The 19947-nt window shown below is 51.6% G+C and overlaps 1 protein-coding gene across 1 annotated transcript in view; it reads left to right on the forward strand.

The window, feature by feature from the left end:
- Positions 1-306: 306 nt before the first annotated feature.
- Positions 307-19947, forward strand: part of LOC144598295 (uncharacterized) — a 59288-nt gene continuing 39647 nt past the window's right edge. The window contains exons 1-2 of the mRNA XM_078408273.1: positions 307-509; positions 17829-17908. Coding sequence (XP_078264399.1) covers positions 458-509; positions 17829-17908 — 132 coding nt within the window. The 5' untranslated portion in view covers positions 307-457. The remainder of the gene's footprint in view (positions 510-17828; positions 17909-19947) is intronic.

The following is a 19947-nucleotide window of genomic DNA, read 5'->3' on the forward strand; positions in this document are numbered from 1 at the left end:
TCGGGTCAAGACCCTTCTTCAGACTGATCAATATGGGGATTGGTGATGCCAGTCTAAAAGATGGCCACAGGCCCCATCTGTAGTGATCTGTTCGTGCCAGTCTAAAAGATGGCCGTCTCGCCTACCGTTAGTGATCGAGGGGTGCCAGTCTAATAAAAATGTCTGACGCCCCGCTACTCGCTGTGGCGATGCCAGTCTGAAAGATGGCCGCCGCACCCCACCAGTTGTCACAGCTGCTCACTTGCCCTGCGCGCTGTCCTGGCAGGCTGCCCCCCAACCTAGCCCTTCCCGTCAGTTCCGCCTCCGGCGGGGATGTTGAGCGGCCCGCGGGGCTGGGGCACCGGTAGCGGCGGCGCCTGACGCCGGGGGACCGGGGACCGACGGACCGGGGACCGGGGGATGAGAGGGGCCGCCGGGCCGGACTCCAGCAGCGCAACAGCCGGCTAGCGCCGCCGGCATGGCGGACAACGAGCACGGACACATCGACCCCGCCTGGTGGCTGCAGGACGGTGAGAGGCGGGACGGGCGGGGGAAGGGAGAGGGATGGGGATAGAGGGATGGGGATAGAGGGATGGGGAGAAAGGGATGGAGAGAGAGGGAGGGAGAGGGATGGGGATAGAGGGATGGTGGGTGGGGAGAGAGAGGGAGGGTTGAGGGAGGGATGGAGAGGGAGTGGGGTGAGGGAGGGGAGATGGGGAGGAGAGAGAATGAGGGGGAGAGAGATGCAGAGGGATGGGGAGGGAGAGAGGGAGGGGATGAGGGAAAGGAGAGGGATTGGGGGTGGGGAAGGAGGGATGGGGGAAAGGGAGGTGGATTGGGGGATGGGGAGAGGGATGAGGGAGGGAAGGAGACAGAGGGAACGGAGAGAATGGGGGAGTGGGGAGGGGGGGGGGAGAGAGTGGGATGATGGGAGGGGGAGAGGGAGAGGGATGGGGGTGGGGAGAGAGGGATCGGGGAGGAGAGCGGAGGAAAGAGACGGAAAGGGATGGGGAGAGAAGAGAGGGAGGGGAGAGAGGTAGGGGATGAGTAGAGAGGGAGGGGATGAGAGAGGGTGAGGAGAGAGGGAGGTGATGAGGAGAGAGGGAGGGGAGAGAGGTAGGGGATGAGTAGAGAGGGAGGGGATGAGAGAGGGTGAGGAGAGAGGGAGGGGATGAGGAGAGAGGGATGGGAAGGAAAGAGCAGAGGAGAAAAGAGAGAAAGGGATGGAGAGAGGGATAGGAGAAAAGAGAGAGGGGAAGGGTTGGGGATAGGGAGCAAGGGGAGAGTGATGGGGGAGGGTCCTGCACCCAAGGGTGCCTCGCAGGATTTTGGCACCCCAGGGTGGGAGCAGTTGAGGCGGGGCTGGATGGGGGAAGGGGAGTGGCACCCCCGGGAGCTGGAGGGGAATCTGGGGTGTGGGAGGGTAGAGGGCCCCACGCCCCTCTAGAAGGCAGTGGAGGCCAGTTCTCTGGATGTTTTCAAAAGAGAGTTAGATTTAGCTCTTAGGGCTAACGGAGTCATGGGGTACGGGGAGAGGGCAGGCACGGGGTACTGATTGTGGATGATCAGCCATGATCACGGTGAATGGTGGTGCTGACTCGAAGGGCCGAATGGCCTACTCCTGCACCTATTTTTCTATGTTTCTATGTGTGGGTGCGGGGCGAACATGACGTGTGCCTGGCCAGATGGTAGCACCCCTGGGTGGGAATGGGGAAGGAACACCCCCAGGGTGCAAAATGGGGGGGGGGGGGCGGGGGATGTTCAGACACCTGGGGGTAGTGGGAGGGGGAGACAAGGGAATTTGGTTCCCACTGGGGCGGGAGAGATTGAGGGGGGGGGGGGGTCAGACCCAGGGATGGTGTGACCGGGGATTGGTGAGGAGACCGGTGGCTCATCCAGCTGAGGGAGGGGAAGGGGGGAGACAAGAGGACCCAAGAAGTCATGATGTAGGGAGATTGTTCCTTGGCATCCCCTCCCCTTGGCAAGAGAGTGTGGAGAAGTGCAGCAGCTTCCTGGAAGGAGGTGGCGAATGGGGATGGAGGGCCGTTAAAGATGGGTTGTCCATCTTCGCACAGTGCGGGAAAGAGGTGAATCGATATCCCGGAGCACAGACAGCGGGAAGATGGAGGTACAGAGATAGATACAACGTGCTGGAGTAACTCAGCGGGTCAGGCAGCATCTGTGGAGAACATGGATAGGTGACGTTTCACATAGTGCTGGAGTAACTCAGCAGGTCAGGCAGCATCTGTGGAGAACATGGATAGGTGACGTTTCAGGTCAGGACCCTTCTTCAGCCCCTTGAGTGTGAGGAAAGGTCTCAACCCGATACGTCACCTAAGATGAGAGGGGCAAAGTTTGTATGAGATGTGGGCAGGTTTTTTATGGAGCCCACTGCCTGGGTGATGGTGGAGACAGATACGAGTGGCATTTCACACTTGGATGGGCACGTGGATGTACAATGAATGGAGGGATATGCATCACGTGCAGGCCTTCTTCAGTCTGAAGAAGGGTCTCGACCCGAAAGGTCACCCATTCCTTATCATATCATATCATATATCATATCATATCATATATATACAGCCGGAAACAGGCCTTTTCGGCCCACCAAGTCCGTGCAGCCCAGCGATCCCCGTACACTAACACTATCCTACACCCACTCGGGACAATTTTTACATTTACTCAGTCAATTAACCTACATACCTGTACGTCTTTGGAGTGTGGGAGGAAACCGAAGATCTCGGAGAAAACCCACGCAGGTCACGGGGAGAACGTACAAACTCCTTACAGTACAGCACCCGTAGTCAGGATCGAACCTGAGTCTCCGGCGCTGCATTCGCTGTAAAGCAGCAACTCTACCGCTGCGCTACCGTGCCGTCCTTCTCTCCCGAGATGCTGCCTGACCCGCTGAGTTACTCCAGCATTTTGTGTCTACCTTCCATTTAAACCAGCATCTGCAGTTTTTTTTCCTACAGATGAGAGTTGGTCTTCGCATCAGGTTTGGCATGGAGATTGTGGGCCGAAGGGCTTATAAGTTGTTGGAGCAGAATGAGGTCATAACAGGTATATCATATCATCATATCATATATATACAGCCGGAAACAGGCCTTTTCGGCCCTCCAAGTCCGTGCCGCCCAGCGATCCCCGTACATTAACACTATCCTACACCCACTAGGGACAATTTTTACATTTACCCAGCCAATTAACCTACATACCTGTACGTCTTTGGAGTGTGGGAGGAAACCGAAGATCTCGGAGAAAACCCACGCAGGTCACGGGGAGAACGTACAAACTCCTTACAGTGCAGCACCCGTAGTCAGGATCGAACCTGAGTCTCCGGCGCTGCATTCGCTGTAAAGCAGCAACTCTACCGCTGCGCTACCGTGCCGTATAACAGAGCTTTATTTGTCGTTCGGTACCGAAGTACCGAACGAAACTACATATCAGTCATAGAGAAAAAAAAGAACACAAGACACATAACCCCAACACAAACGTCCATCACAGTGACTCCAAACACCCCCTCACTGTGATGGAGGCAACAAAACTTCCCCTCTCTTCCCCACACCCACGGACAGACAGCTCGTCCCCGACCGACCCACACAGTCCCCGCACCGGGCGCTGAAACGTCTCGCGGCCGAACCGGGCGATGAAAGGCCCGCGACCAAGCCTTGCGCAGCTAAGTCCCGCAGCCGAGCCGCACCAGCGGTGAAAAGTCCGCAGCCGAGCCGCACCGGGCGGTGTTAAGACCCGCAGCCGAGCTGCACCGGGCAGTGTTAAGTCCCGCAGCCGAGCTGCACCGGGCGGTGTTAAGTCCCGCAGCCGAGTTGCACCGGGCGGTGTTAAGTCCCGCAGCCGAGTTGCACCGGGCGGTGTTCAGCCCCGCAGCCGAGCTGCACCAGGCGGTGTAAAGCCCCGCAGCCGAGCTGCACCGGGCGATGTTAAGCCCCGCAGCCGAGCTGCACCGGGCGATGTAAGTCCAGCGGCCAAGCCGCACCGGGATGTAAAGTCCAGCGGCCAAGCCGCACCGGGATGTAAAGTCCAGCGGCCAAGCCGCACCGGGATGTAAAGTCCAGCGGCCGAGCCGCACCGGGGGATGTTAGGCCCCGCAGCCGAGCCGCACCCCGCGTCGTGAGGAAGAGAAAAGTCCCCCCCCCCCCACACCCACACACCACCACCCCCTCCCACACATACACAACCAAAAAAAAATATATAAAAATCATCCCAACACCGACACTCAACAAAAAAAGACGGACAGACTGCTAGTCAGCCGCTGCCGTTAGGCGCCGCCACCACATTCGGCCCATCAAGTCTACCCCGCCATTCAATCATGACTGATCTAACTCTCCCTCCTAACCCCATTCTCCTGCCTTCTCCCCATAACCCCTGACACCCGTACCAATCAAGAATCTATCTCTGCCTTGAATATATCCACTGACCATTCCTCCACCCCCTTCTATGCCAGATTCATCACCCTCTGACCAAAGAAATTCCTTCTCATCTCTTTCCTAAAGGAACATCCTCTAATTCTGAGGCTGTGCCCTCTGGTCCTAGACTCTCCCACCAGTGGAAACATCCTCTCCACATCCACTCTATCCAGGCCTTTCAGTTTGAGTGATACAAAAGTTACTGAAAAGTTCCCTCACAGACTGACTGTCTGAGCTGCTAAAAGGAAGCCAGCAGACATTTCTAACGCATGGGTCATGTCTGACTAATCTAGTCAAGCTCAGTCAGGCGTGGCTGGTGAATGGTGGCCGCTGATAATGTCAGCAAAGATCACTGCAGAGGGGAGTCTGAAACGAGAGTGAGTGGACAAGGTAACTGTGTGATATTGATTGTTACTGAGCTTGTTGGGGGACCCTGACTCCCTGAGTAAAGGTCTGTTCCTGGGCCTGTGGGCTTGAGTTACAGGGAGAGGTCGAATAGGCTGGGACCTATATTTTTGGAGTGTAGGAGGCTGAGGGGTGATGTTATTGAGGTGTACAAGATCATGCCAGTCTGAGTATTGAGTATAGAAGTTGGGAGGTCATGTTGCAGTTGTATAAGACGTTGGTGAGGCCGCATTTAGAATATTGTGTTCAGTTCTGGGCACCATGTTATAGGAAAGATATTGTCAAGCTTGAAAGGGTTCAGAGAAGATTTCTGAGGGTGTTGCCAGGACTAGAGGATGTGAGCTACAGGGAGAGGTTGAGCAGGCTGGGTCTCTATTCCATGGAGCGCAGGAGGATGAGGGGAGATCTTATAGAGGTGTACAAAATCATGAGAGGAATAGATCGGGTAGATGCACAGAGTCTCTTGCCCAGAGTTGGGGAATCGAGGACCAGAGGGCACAGGTTCAAGGTGAAGGGGGAAAGGTTTAATAGGAATCTGAGGGGTAACTTTTTCACACAGAGAGTGGTGGGTGTATGGAACGAGCTGCTAGAGGAGGTAGTTGAGGCTGGGACTATCCCATCGTTTAAGAAACAGTTGGACAGGTACATGGATAGGACAGGTTTGGAGGGATATGGACCAAACGTAGGCAGGTGGGACTAGTGTAGCTGGGACATTGTTGGCCGGTGTGGGCAAGTTGGGCCGAAGGGCCTGTTTCTGCGCTGTATCTCTGAACTAAAAATAAACTGAGATTATGAGAGGCATAGATAGGATTCACAAAGCCTTTTTCCCCAGGGTGGAGATGTCCAACACTAGTGGGCATAGCTAGAAGGTGAGAGGGGCAAAGTTTAATGGAGATGTGTGGGGCATGTTTTTACACAGAGGGTGGTGGGGGCCTGGAACGCGCTGCCAGGTGTGGAGGTGGAGGTAGATACGATAGTGGCGTTTCAGAGGCACATGGATATTGAGTGCTTTAGATCACGTGCACAGGGGAAGAGAAAAGACATTCTAGCCTTCCATCACAGTGAGGAGGTGACTGGAGGAGACTCACTGTGATGGATGTTTCTTCTTGTTTGATGTTGGTTTATGATTGGGTGTGTTATTGCTTATTTTTATTGCTTATTTTTATTGGTCTTATTGTGGGAGTGAGGAGGTTGGCAACCCTAGTCTCCAATGAGGTAGATGGAGGGGTCAACAACATACTCTAATTGTTGGTAAGATGGTTCAGTTGCCTGATAACAGCCGGGAAGAAACTGTCCCTGAATCTGGAGGTGTGCATTTTCACACTTCTGTACCTCTTGCCCGATGGGAGAGGGGAGAAGAGGGAGACTGGTCCTTGATTATGCTGCTGGCCTTGCCGAGGCATAGAAACATATAAAATAGGTGCAGGCCCTTCAAGTCAGCACCGCCATTCATTGTGATCATGGCTGATCATCTACACTCAGTAACCCGTGCCTGCCTTCTCCCCATATCCCTTGATTCCACTAGCCCCTGGAGCTCTATCTAACTCTCTTTTCAATTCATCCAGTGAATTGGCCTCCACTGCCCTCTGTGGCAGACAATTCCACAAATTCACAACTCTCTGGGTGAAAAGGTTTCTTCTCACCTCAGTTTTAAATGGCCTCCCCTTTATTCTAAGACTGTGGCCCCTGGTTCTGGACTCTCCCAACATTGGGAACATTTTTCCTGCATCTAACTTGTCTAGTCCTTTTATAATTTTATACGTCTCTATAAGATCCCCTCTCATCCTTCTAAACTCCAGTGAATACAAGCCCAGTCTTTCCAATCTCTCCTCATATGACAGTCCCTCCATCACAGGGTTCAATCTCCTGAACCTACGCTGCACTGCCACAATTACAAGGAAGTCCCTCCTCAAATTAGGAGACCAAAACTGCACACAGTACTGCAGATGAGGCAGCGTGATGTGTGGATGGATTGACTCCATGGTCTGTTCGTGTCTTGCAGGTTTACTTGGAAACATTTTACTTTTGGTTTCATTTCTGCCTTGTCTAATCCATTGACTGAGTCATCTTAAATTAAGCATTTGGCAGTGAGTGTGTGCGCTCTCCTCTCTAGCATTGATGGGGGCAGGCTGGTGGGCAGAGCTGACCTCTCGTATTCTTTGAGCCTGGAGATCACGGCGTAAGGACTAGCCAGGGGTGGAGTTAAATTGCGATGCTTTTATTCAGAAGGACTCTGCTCATCTAGTTAGATCATATCTGACACTGAGCACAGAGCCAGACACAATTCACAGAATCGTTGTGCAACTGAAGGTATTTGCCAAGTACAGGAAACACAGGTAAAGGGTCATTTTGTTAACTGTTTCCTGCCTCAATCTGCCATTTGTTTTGTCACTTAAAGTGGTGAATGAGAGCACTTGGCAAGGTGCTTTGGGTCTGCGCGTGTGTGCGTGTGTCTGTGTGCGTGCGTGTGTCTACACGTGCATGTGTCTGCGCGTGTGTCTGGGCGTGTGTCTGTGCGCGTGCGTGGGTCTGCGCGTGCTTGTGTCTGCGCGTACGTGTGTCTGCGCGTGCGTGTGTCTGCGCGTGCGTGTGTGCGTGCGTGTGTCTGCGCGTGCATGTGTCTGGGCGTGTGTCTGTGCGCGTGCGTGGGTCTGCGCGTGTGGGTGTGTGCGTGCATGTCTGCTCGCGTGTGTGTCGCCATTCTCCCTCTGGGGCTGTATCCACCTATCACTCACTGGGCGTAGTCCATGCGTTTATCTCTAAACTAAACTAAACATTAACTATCTAGAAGGTGCAGAAGCTTGAAAGTGTGCACCAGTCGTCACAACCTCTTCTTGTTCAGGTTTATTATTGTCACGTGTACTGAGGTACAGTTAAAAGCTTTGTTTTGCATGCTGTCCAAACTGATCGGATAATACTGTCCATAAATACATTTGTCAAACTCGGGTACAATAGGTAGAGCAGAGGGGGATGGTTCAGAATGCAGAATCGGGCTCAAAAGCTCGGGTGTAGTCCTAATCTTCCAACCTACCTTTTTGTGGACTCTGGACTTTTTCCTCTGTAACTGTAATGCTGCAACACTATATTCTGTATTTCGTTGACCGTAATAATACTTGTACAGTATGAGTCGACTGGATAACACAATAGTTTAGTTTTGAGATACAGCGCGGAAACAGGCCCTTCGGCCCACCGTGTCCGCGCCGACCAGCGATCCCCGCACATTAACACCATCCTACACACACTAGGGACAATTTGTACATTTACCAAGCCAGTTAACTTACAAATCTGTACGTCTTTGGAGTGTGGGACGAAACCAAAGATCTCGGAGAAAACCCACACGGGTCACGGGGAGAACGTACAAACTCCGTACTGACCGCACCCGTAGTCGGGATGGAACCTGGATCTCCGGCGCTACATTCACTGTAAGGCAGCAACTCTACCGCTGCGCCACCGTGCCGCCCGGAATATTAATTAAATTTATGACTGAGGTTGAGAATACATGATGATAATATACCAATACACCCAGCAGCCTCTGCAGGGGAAACATTATGATCAGCCTTGCAGTCGTGCTTGCCGTTTAGGAGATCTCAACAAAACCCTGGTGTGCAGACTGATCCGTCACGGTGGGGCAGCGGTAGAGTTGCTACCTTACAGGGAATGCAGCGCCGGAGACCCGGGTTCCATCCTGACTACGGGTGCTGTCTGTACGGAGTTTGTACGTTCTCCCCGTGACATTGCGTGGGTTTTCTCCGAGATCTTTGGTTTCCTCCCACACTCCAAAGACGTGCAGGTTTGTAGGTTAATTGACTGGGTAAATGTAAAAATTGTCCCTAGTGTGTGTAGGATAGTGATAATGTGCGGGGATCGCTGGGCGGCGCGGACTCGGTGGGCCGAGGGGCCTGTTTCCACGCTGTATCTCTAAAAAAAAAGAAATAACCAGTGTGTTGTCCTATCTAGGACTAGAAGGCATAGTCTCAGAATAAAGGGACATACCTTTAAAAAAGAGACGAGGGGGAGTTTCTTTAATCAGAGGGTGGTGAAACTGTGGAATACATTGTCACAGAAGGCTGTGGAGGCCACATCAATGGATATTCCTAAGGTAGAGAGATCATCGGCGGTCACTGGAAGCGAGTGTGACTGCCCTCTCCATAGGGTCGGACGCCTGTGGGTGACTTTGCTTAACGTGGGGAGACTGGTGCACAGACAGCCACCACATGGTCCGTGACAGATCTGGGTCAGGATCCAGTGGCATGGAGTCCAAGGCGACAGGGGACCCTTTTCTGTTGCAGCCTTCATCCGTCCGCCTTCCCAGCCGTTGTGACGCTCCACTAAAGTCAGCCACCATCCTCCCTCCGCCTGTTCAGATCAGTGCGGGTGTCAGCGGTTATGGGGAAAAGGCAGGAGAATGGGGTTGAGGGGGAAAGACAGATCAGCCATGATTGAATGGCGGAGTAGACTCGATGGGCCGAATGGCCTAACGCTGCTCACATAACTTCTGAACTTATTTGGTGCCCCGGGTTGGTTTGTGTTTTGCAACACTGTGACTTAATGATTGGCTTTCAGTGAGTCAGAGATTGAAAGAGAGAATGCTGGAAACACACAGCAGGTCCAGCTGCATCTGTGGATGGGCAGCGCTGGGTTAATGTGAGAAGGCACACAAAGTTGGGTTAAAGGGGAGAGGAGCAAGATGTAATAGGAGCTTCTGGAACAACGTTTACACTGAGAGAGTGGTGGGTGTATATTACCTCCCCTGGAACGAGCTGCCAGGGGAGGTAGTTGAGGGTTTGGTCTGTTATTGTCACATGCTGAGCTTCCTGCCTCACACCCTAATGCACAGCGCCAGAGACCCGGGTTATGTCCTGTCCTTGCGTTCTGTCTGTACGAAGTTTGCTCGTTCTCCCTGTGACGTCATGGGTTTCCTCCGGGTGCTCCGGTTTATTCCCACCTATCATAAGTGATAGGAGCAAAATCAGGCCATCGAGTCTACTCCGCCATTCAATCATGGCTGATCTATCTCTCCCTCCTAACTCCGTTATCCTGCCTTCTCCCCATAGAAACTTACAAAATTCTTAAGGGGTTGGACAGGCTAGATGCAGGAAGATTGTTCCCGATGTTGGGGAAGTCCAGAACAAGGGGTCACAGTTTAAGGATAAGGGGGAAGTCTTTTAGGACCGAGATGAGAACGTTTTTTTTTCACACAGAGAGTGGTGAATCTGTGGAATTCTCTGCCACAGAAGGTAGTTGAGGCCAGTTCATTGGCTATATTTAAGAGGGAGTTAGATGTGGCCCTTGAGGCTAAAGGGATCAGGGGGTATGGAGAGAAGGCAGATACGGGATACTGAGTTGGATGATCAGCCATGATCATATTGAATGGCAGTGCAAGCTCGAAGGGCCGAATGGCCTACTCCTGCACCTATTTTCTATGTTTCTAACCCATACCAAAGACTTGCGGGTTTGTAGGTTAATTGGCCTCTAAATCGATGGTTGGTGTGGACTTGGTGGGCCGAAAGGCCTGTGTCCCTGCTGTATCTCGACACAGAAACATAAACAATTGTTAATAATTGTTTGTTTCTAACTATAAAACCCGCAGTTTTACTAACCCGCACCGATATCCTCATCAAAGCTCTCTCCCGAGTGTTTCTATTGACTGAATAATGATTCAGACTGTAGTAGAATCGCGACAGGCCTGCAAATTCTTTGCAATGGTCTTTGTATTTCTTGCTATTTTTGTGGAACATAGAACAAACAGTGCTGCCAACACTGTCTTCACCCCAACTCGATGCCAAGACAAGCTCATCTCTGCCTGCACGTGATCCATATCCCTCCATTCCCTGCGTATCCACGTGCTATTTTAAAGCCTCTTCAACGCCACTATCATATCTACCTCCACCACCACCCCTGACAGCGCGTTCCAGGCCCCCGCCACCCTCTGTAAAACAAAACCATGCCCGCACACCTCCACTAAACATTCCCCCTCTCACTGTACAGCTACGCCCTCTCGTGTTGGACATTTACACCCTGGAAAAAAGGCTCTGACTGTCATCTTAAAGTTACACCGATCAGCCAAAACATTGAGCTGACGAGCCAAAACATTATGCCCCCCCTGCCTAATATGCTGTTGGTCCTCCGTGTGCAGCCCCATACGCAGCAGGGTGCGATGCACTGTGTATTGTGACACATTCCTCCCGTGAGCACCATTAACATTTTCTGTGACTTGTGCCACAGTCGACCTTCTGTCGGTTCGGACCAGACGGGATAGCCTTCGTTGCCCTCGCGCATCGATGAGCCTTGGGCGCCCAACACCCTGTCTGTCGCCGGTTTGTGGTTTGTCCCTCCTCGGACCACTGTCGGTAGGTACTCACCACTGCTGACCGGGAGCACCCCACAAGCCTTGCCGTTTCACAGATACTCTGACCCAGTCATCTGGCCATAACAATTTGCCCTTGTCAAAGTCGCTCAGGTCTTTACTCCTGCCCATTTCTCCTGCATCCAACACTTCAACTTCAAGAACTGACTGTTCACTTGCTGCCTAATATATCCCACCCCTTGACAGGTGCCATTGTAACAAGATAGTCAATGTTATTCACTTCGCCTGTCAGTAGTCATAATGTTTTGGCTCATCGGTGTATGTCTACAGTTTGAGACATTTCAACCGTCTACCCAATCGATGCCTCTCATGATTTTATATGCTTCTGTCAGGTCTCCCCTCAACCTCTGACGCTTCAGCGAAAACAATGCAAGTCTGTCCAACCTCTAACAATTCCAGAAGTCTAGTGTTTAGTTTAGTTTGAGTCTAGTTTATAGTCACGTGTACTGAGGTACAATGAAAAGCTGTGTTGTGCGCTAACCAGTCAGCGGAAAGACAATACATGTTACAATCGAGCCGTCCACAGTGTGCAGATACAGGATAAAGGGAATCACGTTTAGTGCAAGGTAAAGTCTGATCAAAAATAGTCCGCGGGTCTCCAATGAGGTAGATAGTTGGTGGTAGGATGGTTCAGTTGCCTGATAACAGCTGGGAAGAAACTGTCCCTGAATCTGGAGGTGTGCGTTTTCACACTTCTGTACCTCTTGCCTGATGGGAGAGGGGAGAAGAGGGAGTGGCCGGGGTGCGACTCGTTCTTGATATTAATGTTAACCCATTACTTCAGGGCTTTTTTGTGTTGTTTGGTTACTTATGAAAAGTCTCTGGCATTTTGACATCGTCTTTAAACTTTGGCCCAAGCTCCTTAAAGCTCCCTGTAGTCTTTGACAGATTTTTATGTTCATAAGATCATTAGTGATAGGAACAGAATTAGGCCATTCAAGTCTACTCCGCCATTCAGTCATGGCTGATCAATCTCTCCCTCCTAACCCCATTCTCCTGCCTTCTCCCCATAACCTCTGACACGCGTAGTAATCAATAATCTATCTCTGCCTTAAAAATATTCACTGACTTGGCCTCCACAGCCTTCTGTGGCAAAGAATTCACCACCCTCTGACTAAAGAATTTTCTCCTTATCTCCTTCCTAAAAGAATGTCCTTTAATGCTGAGGCTGTGACCTCTGGTCCGAGACTCTCACTAATGTAAACATCCTCTCCACATCCACTCTATCCAGGCCTTTCACTATTCTGTACATTTCAATGAGGTCCCCCCTCATTCTTCTAAACTCCAGTGAGTACAGGCCCAGTGCTGACAAATGCTCATCATAGGTTAACCCACTCATTCCTGGGATCATTCTTGTAAAAACCTCCTCTGGACCCTCTCCACATCCTTCCTCAGATATGGGGCCCAAAATTCAAGGTTTCAAGGTCAGTTTATTGTCATGCATACAAATTAAGGTACAGTGAAATTCAGATTAGCATACAGCCATACTAAAAAAAAATCAACAATACACACTGCTACATAACGGTTAACATAAACATCCACCACAGCAGATTCCCCACCTTCCTCACCATGATGGAAGGCAATAAAATCCAATCTCCTTCCTGTTTATTCTCCCACGGTCGGGGCAGTCGAACCATCTGCAGCCGACGGTCGAAACTCCCGCATCGGCCTGGAGTCTCCGGTGTCAGTCTCTAACCGCGATGTTAAAGTCCCACAGGCTGCCGCGGTTGGACCCCCAAAGACGACCCCCCCCCCCGACAGGTATCGTGGGCTCCGTGTTGGTAAGTCCCGCAGGCTCCCGTGGTGGAGCTCCCGAAGTCGGTCTCCAGCAAAGGCCGCCAGCTCCACGATGTTAGGCCGCAGTGCGGATGGAGATACGACATGGGGAAAAATCACTTCTCCGTCGAGGTAAGAGATTAGAAAAAGATTCCCCCAACGCCCCCCTCCCTCCCCCCACATAAAACAAGCCGAAGAACACTAAAAACATACATTTAACACACACAAAACACACAAAGTAGGAAGGGACAAACAGACCGTTGGCAAGGCAGCCATTGCTGGCGCCACCCGGTGGATTGGTCACAATATCCCAAATGCGGCCTGACCAGTCAGTGCCTCTTAGGGCCTCAGCATTACATTTGTACTCTGGCCCTCTTGAAATAAATGAAAATAAGGTACAGAAGCTTGAAAGCGCGCACCACCAGACTCAAGGACAGCTTCTTCCCCTCTGTTATCATGCCTCTGAATGGATGGTTTAGCTGTCTGATAACAGCTGGGAAGAGACTGTCCTTGCAGTTGCTACATGCTACTGTTCTATGTGCTATGAAAGGTCAGGAATGAAGGGATGGACAAAGTGTGTAACAGTGAATAAATTACTGTGCAATACTGCCAAAAGGTTATTGTAAAGGCTATGCCTGTATGTCCTGATGTTTAGAAAGCAAAAAGGTTGAGTAGTTCAGCTTTAGTTTAGTTTGGAGGTACAGCGTGGAGACAGGCACTTCGGCCCACTGGGTAGAGTTGTCAACTGTCCCGTAGTAGCTGGAACATCCCGTATTTTGGGCTAAATTAGTTTGCCCCATACGGGACCGCCCCTGTCCCGTATTAGGCCTGGGGGGCACTGTAGGCCCGAACAATGTGGGCCCGGACGCTGTAGGTCCGGACAGTGTAAGTCTGGTGGCCCGGGCACCGCCTACGGAGGTTGCATAGCAACCCACCTCCCGGCCCGGGCGGTCGCCATTGGTGGAGCGGGAGCACGTGGCCGCTGGCTGGGTGAGGTCACGTGGGGCGCGGGGCGGTGACGTCACCTTGTCCCGTATTTGAGGGTGAGACAGTTGGCACCCTTACCACCGGGTCCACACCACTTGGGCAGCTTACAACCCAGCGGTATGAACATTAATATCCCTAATTTCAAGTGAGTCCTGCATTCCCTCCCCCTCCCCAGCTCCCACCTTGGTCATCCAACCAGTTCCACTGTTCGCATCCCTGTCCCTCTCGTTATCCCACCTTCTCCAGCCACCAATGGGCCATTATGGACCCCACTAATCCTGAGGTCATCTGTTGCCGTCCCTGATTTATTTCGGCCTTTTCTCGACCCCAGTCTAGAAGGGTCTTGACCTGAAACGTCAAGTTTGTTGCCTGTTCTCCACTAAGTTACTCCAGCACCTTGTGTCTACCTTGAGTAGTTCAATAGTCAGTGATAAATTGGTTGTATGCAAAATAATATATTTCACTGTACCTAGGTACATTAGTTTAGTCAATAAACAATAGGTGCAGGAGTAGGCCATTCGGCCCTTCGAGCCAGCACCGCCATTCAATGTGATCATGGCTGATCATTCACAATCAGTACCCCTTTCCTGCCTTCTCCCCATACCTCCTGACTCCGCTATCTTTAAGAGCTCTATCTAGCTCTCTCTTGAAAGCATCCAGAGAATTGGCCTCCACTGCTTCTGAGGCAGAGAATTCCACAGATTTATAACTCTGACTGAAAACGTTTTTCCTCATCTCCGTTCCAAATGGCCTACCCCTTATTCTTAAACTGTGGCCCCTGGTTCTGGACTCCCCCAACATCGGGAAAATGTTTCCTGCCTCTAACGTGTCTAATCCCATAATAATCATATGTTTCAATAAGATCCCCTCTCATCCTTCTAAATTCCAGTGTATACAAGCCTAGTCGCTCCAGTCTTTCAACATACCACAGTCCCGCCATTCCGGGAATTAACCTAGTAAACCTACGCTGCACGCCCTCAATAGCAAGAATGTCCTTCCTCAAATTTGCACACCAAAACTGCACACAGTACTCCAGGTGCGGTCTCACTAGGGTCCTGTACAACTGCAGAAGGACATCTTTGCTCCTATACCCAACTCCTCTTGTCATAAAGGCCAACCGGCCATTAGCTTTCTTCACTGCCTTCTGTACCTGCATGCTAACTTTTAAGATGTGTAGGAAAATAACTGCAGATGCTGGTACAAATCCAATGCTGGTACAAATCACAAAATGCTGGAGTAACTCAGCAGGTCAGGCAGCATCTAGGAGAGAGGGAATGAATGGGTGACCTTTCGGGTCGAGACCCTTCTTCAGTCTGAAGAAGGTTCTCGACCCGAACCGTCACCCATTCCTTCTCTCCTAGATGCTGCCTGACGTGCTGAGTTACTCCAGCATTTTGTGATACCAGCTAACTTGAAGTGACTGATGAACAAGGACACCCAGATCTCGTTGTACGTCCCCTTTTCCTAACTTGACACCATCTGCCTTCCTGTTCTTACCACCAAAGTGGATAACCTCACACTTATCCACATTAAACTGCATCACACAACCTGTCCAAGTCACCCTGCAACCTCATAACATCTTCCTCACAGTTCACACTGTCACCCAGCTTTGTATCATCTGCAAATTTGCTAATGGTACTTTTAATCCCTTCATCCAAGTCATTAATGTATATTGTAAATATAGTTTAGACATATAGCACAGAAACAGGCCCTTCGGCCCACTGAGTCTGCTCCGACCAGCGATCGCCTCGAACACTAACACTATCCTACACACTATGGACAATTTATAATTTTACTAAAGCCAATTAACCTACAAACCTGTACGTCGTTGGAGTGTGGGAGGAAACCGGAGCACCCGGAGAAAACCCACGCAGGTCACGGGGAGAACGTACAAACACCTTACAGACAGTACCCGTAGTCGGGATGGAACCCGGGTCTCTGGCGCTGTGAGGCAGCCGCTCTACCCGCTGCGCCACCGTGCTGCACTAAACCGTGCATGTGACAACAAAGTATCATTGAATCATTGAGTTGCCGGGTAGACCTGTCATGCCCAGATCAGGAGAGACCACCAACCCTGGAGGGATATCCTGTCCTGTGCCTCTCTCAGAACCCCATTCTCCTGCCTTCCCTCCTTAACCTCTGAAAATGTTCCCAATGTTGGGCGAGTCCAGAACCAGGGACCACAGTCTAAGAATAAAGGGGAGGCCATTTAAAACTGAGGTGAGAAGAAACTTTTCCACCCAGAGAGTTGTGAATTTGTGGAATTCTCTGCCACAGAGGGCAGTGGAGGCCAATTCACTGGATGGATTTAAAAGAGAGTTAGATAGAGCTCTAGGAGTTAGTGGAATCAAGGGATATGGGGAGAAGGCAGGCACGGGTTACTGATTGTGGATGATCAGCCATGATCACAATGAATGGCGGTGCTGGCTCGAAGGGCCGAATGGCCTCCTCCTGCACCTCTTTTCTATGTAATCAAGTACAGTGTTGAGACTGGATGCAGAAGGATCCGATTTCAAAGTTGAATTTGGTTTGGTACGGATCAACATCGTTCAAACAACATTGAGTTTATTGGTGGATGAAGATCCAAGGGTTGTGGTTGGAAGCGTGCAGTCGAAACGAGTTTCACCTGAAGCTGACTCATGGAACATGCTGAAGGAGTTGAATGGTCTCCTTGTACTTGAGAAGTTTGGGCAGAAAGAGCAGGGCGGCAGGTCACGGCAGCATTGCCCAGGCCTCCTGGACCCATTCCTGCTTTCCCAGTGCGTGCACTTGACTAAATAATGCTGCTGCTGTTCAGTTTGGTGCGTGGATGTGGTCGCATCAGTGGCCAATGGTTTCCTCTCAGACGGGGAGTAGACTAATCCTTGCTCTCCCCCATGGAGTCACATCCAGGAAACGCAGAGGTGTGCACCTCTTGTTGAATTGAGTCAACTTTATTGCCATATGTACCGAGGTACAGTGAAAAGCTTTCGTTGCGTGCTAACCAGTCAGCGGAAAGACTATTGTGTAGGAAAGAAACTGCAGATGCTGGTTTAAATCAAAGGTAGACACAAAATGCTGGAGTAACTCAGCGGGACAGGCAGCATCTCTGGAGAGAAGGAATGTCACCCATTCCTTCTCTCCAGAGATGCTATCCTGACCCGTTGAGTTACTCCAGCACTCTGTGAAACGTCACCGCTCCATCTTCTCCACAGATGCTGCCTGACCCGCTGAGTTACTCCAGCACTCTGTGAAACGTCACCTATCCATGTTCTCCACAGATGCTGCCTGACCTGCTGAGTTACTCCAGCACTCTGTGAAACGTCACCTATCCATGTTCTCCGTTCACCGTGATCATGGCTGATCATCCACAATCAGTACCCCGTTCCTGCCTTCTCCCCATATCCCTTGTCTCTGCTATCGTTAAGAGTTCTATCTAACTCTCTCTTGAAAGCATCCTGAGATTGGCCTCCACTGCCTTCTGAGGCACAGAATTCCACAGATTCACAACTCTCTGGGTAAAGACGTTTTTCCTCATCTCCGTTGTAAATGGCCGACCCCTTATTCTTAAACTGTGGCCCCTGGTCGTTGCTTCAATGTGGGTGGTCCGGGGCGAGACGTGTCCTTGCCCTCATACCCCGCTGGGTGAGGGGAGGTGAGGAGAGGCGGTGTGGTCACTCTGCTGGACCGCTGGGTGAGAGGGGGTGAGGAGAGGTGGTGTGGTCATTCACTGCTGGACTGCAGGGTGAGGGGGTGAGGAGAGGTGTGGTCACTCACTGCTGGACCGCTGGGTGAGGGGAGGTGAGGAGAGGTGGTGTAGTCACTCACTGTTGGACCGCTGGAACACGGCCAGCAGCGAGCCGAGGAACATTATCTTGTTTTATTTTCCCCTAACATTTACTTTTCCTTTGCAGAAGGTCATTTCCTGCTGCCGCTGAACGGTAAAGTAATTTATCAACATAACCAGAGGGCCAAAGCACCAGTGACTGCTCAGGTACGGCTGGGCTGGGCGGGGTAGTGCCGGGCTGGGCAGTGCCAGGCTGGGCGGGGTTGGGGTGGGGCTGGGCTGGGTTAGGTTGGGCTGGGCAGTGCCGGGCTGGGCTGGGCAGTGCCGGGTTGGGGTTGGGGCTGGGCTGGGCAGTGCCGGGTTGGGGCTGGGCTGGGCCGGGCTGGGCTGGAAGTGGGCTGGGCTGGGCCGGGCAGTGCCGGGTTCGGCTCGGCTGGGCTGGGCTGGGCTGGGCAGTGCCGGGTTGGGCTGGGCTGAGCAGTGCCGGGTTGGGCTGGGGGAGAGTCGGGGTCAGGATCAGGGTAGCTGCGGTTCCAGTTCTGCATGGCGCAGAGTGATGAGGGGGGTCGCGGGTAAGTTAGACGTCTGCCTATCATGGAGGGGGTCTGATTCAAGGGCCATAGCACCGTTTGTTGGGAAGCTAGCACACCTGTGACGATGGGGTCCACAGAAGATGACTTACAAGGCTTAGGAAGTTCTGCACGTCCCCAACAACTCTCGCCAACCTCTACAGATGTGCCGTAGAAAGCATTTTATCAGCACGCATGACAGCACGGTTTGGGAACAGCTCCATCCAAGACAGCAAGAATTTGTGGACGCAGCCCAGACCATCACACAAACCAACCTCCCTTCCATTGACTCCATCTACACCTCACGCTGCCTCGGCAAGGCCAGCAGCATCATCAAGGACCAGTCTCACCCCGGCCACTCCCTCTTCTCCCCTCTCCCATCAGGCAAGAGGTACAGACGTGTGAAAATGCACTCCTCCAGATTCAGGGACAGTTTCTTCCCGGCTGTTATCAGGCAACTGAACCATCCCACCACAACCAGAGAGCGGTGCTGAACTACTATCTACCTCATTGGAGACTGTCAGACTATCTTTGATCGGACTTTGCTGGACTTTATCTTGCACTAAACGTTATTTACGTTATTCCCTTTATCATGTGAGTGGCTCAATTGTAATCATGTATTGTCTTTCCGCTGACTGATTAGCACACAAAAAAAAGCTTTTTACTGTACCTCGGTACACGTGACAATAAACTAATCTCAGGTGAAACTCGGGTGAGCTCAGGGTCCCTGTGTTTAAATGGCACAGGGCTGCTCTGTGCAGCATCAGCAGAGGGCAGCCGATATCCTCAGTAACCTCCCCAAGCCTGCATTAGGGTTGGGTTATCATCAATGCCCTCTGCTGCTCAGGGGTTAGGGTTAGGCCCCAGCGGTGTGATATCTGATAGTCTTTTGAGTCTGAGGAAGGGTCCCCCCACCCATCCATGTTCCCCACAGATGCTGCCTGACCCGCTGAGTTACTCCAGCACTCTGTGAAACGTCACCTATCCATGTTCCCCACAGATGCTGCCTGACCCGCTGAGTTACTCCAGCACTCTGTGAGACGTCACCTATCCATGTTCTCCACAGATGCTGCCTGACCCGCTGAGTTACTCCAGCACTCTGTGAAACGTCACCTATCCATGTTCTCCACAGATGCTGCCTGACCCGCTGAGTTACTCCAGCACTCTGTTTCTTTTCATTCTCTCTAGGTTCATAAGTCACAGGAACAGAATTAGGCCATTCTGCCCATCGAGTACTCCACCATTCAATCATTTAAAGTGGAGATTGATAGATTGTTGATTAGTGCGGGTGTCAGGGGTTATGGGGAGAAGGCAGGAGAATGGGGTTGAGAGGGAGAGATAGATCAGCCATGATTGAATGGCGGAGTAGACTTGATGGGTCGATTGGCCTAATTCTGGTACATTTTTCCCTCTCGACGCCATCTTCCTGCCTTCTCCCCATAACCTTTGACACCCTTATTAATCAATGGTTTGTCAATCTCTGCTTTAAAAATACCCAATGTTTAGTTTACTTTAGAGGAAACAGGCCCTTCGGCCCACTGAGTCCACACTGACCAGCGATCCCCACACACTAATAGTATCCTGCACACACGACAATTTAAAAAAAAATCTGAAGCCATTTCACTTACAAACCTGAACGCCTTAGGAGTGTGGGAGGAAACCGGAGCACCCGGAGAA

This window comes from Rhinoraja longicauda, chromosome 1 (assembly GCF_053455715.1).
Source record: "Rhinoraja longicauda isolate Sanriku21f chromosome 1, sRhiLon1.1, whole genome shotgun sequence".
NCBI lineage: Eukaryota > Metazoa > Chordata > Chondrichthyes > Rajiformes > Arhynchobatidae > Rhinoraja > Rhinoraja longicauda.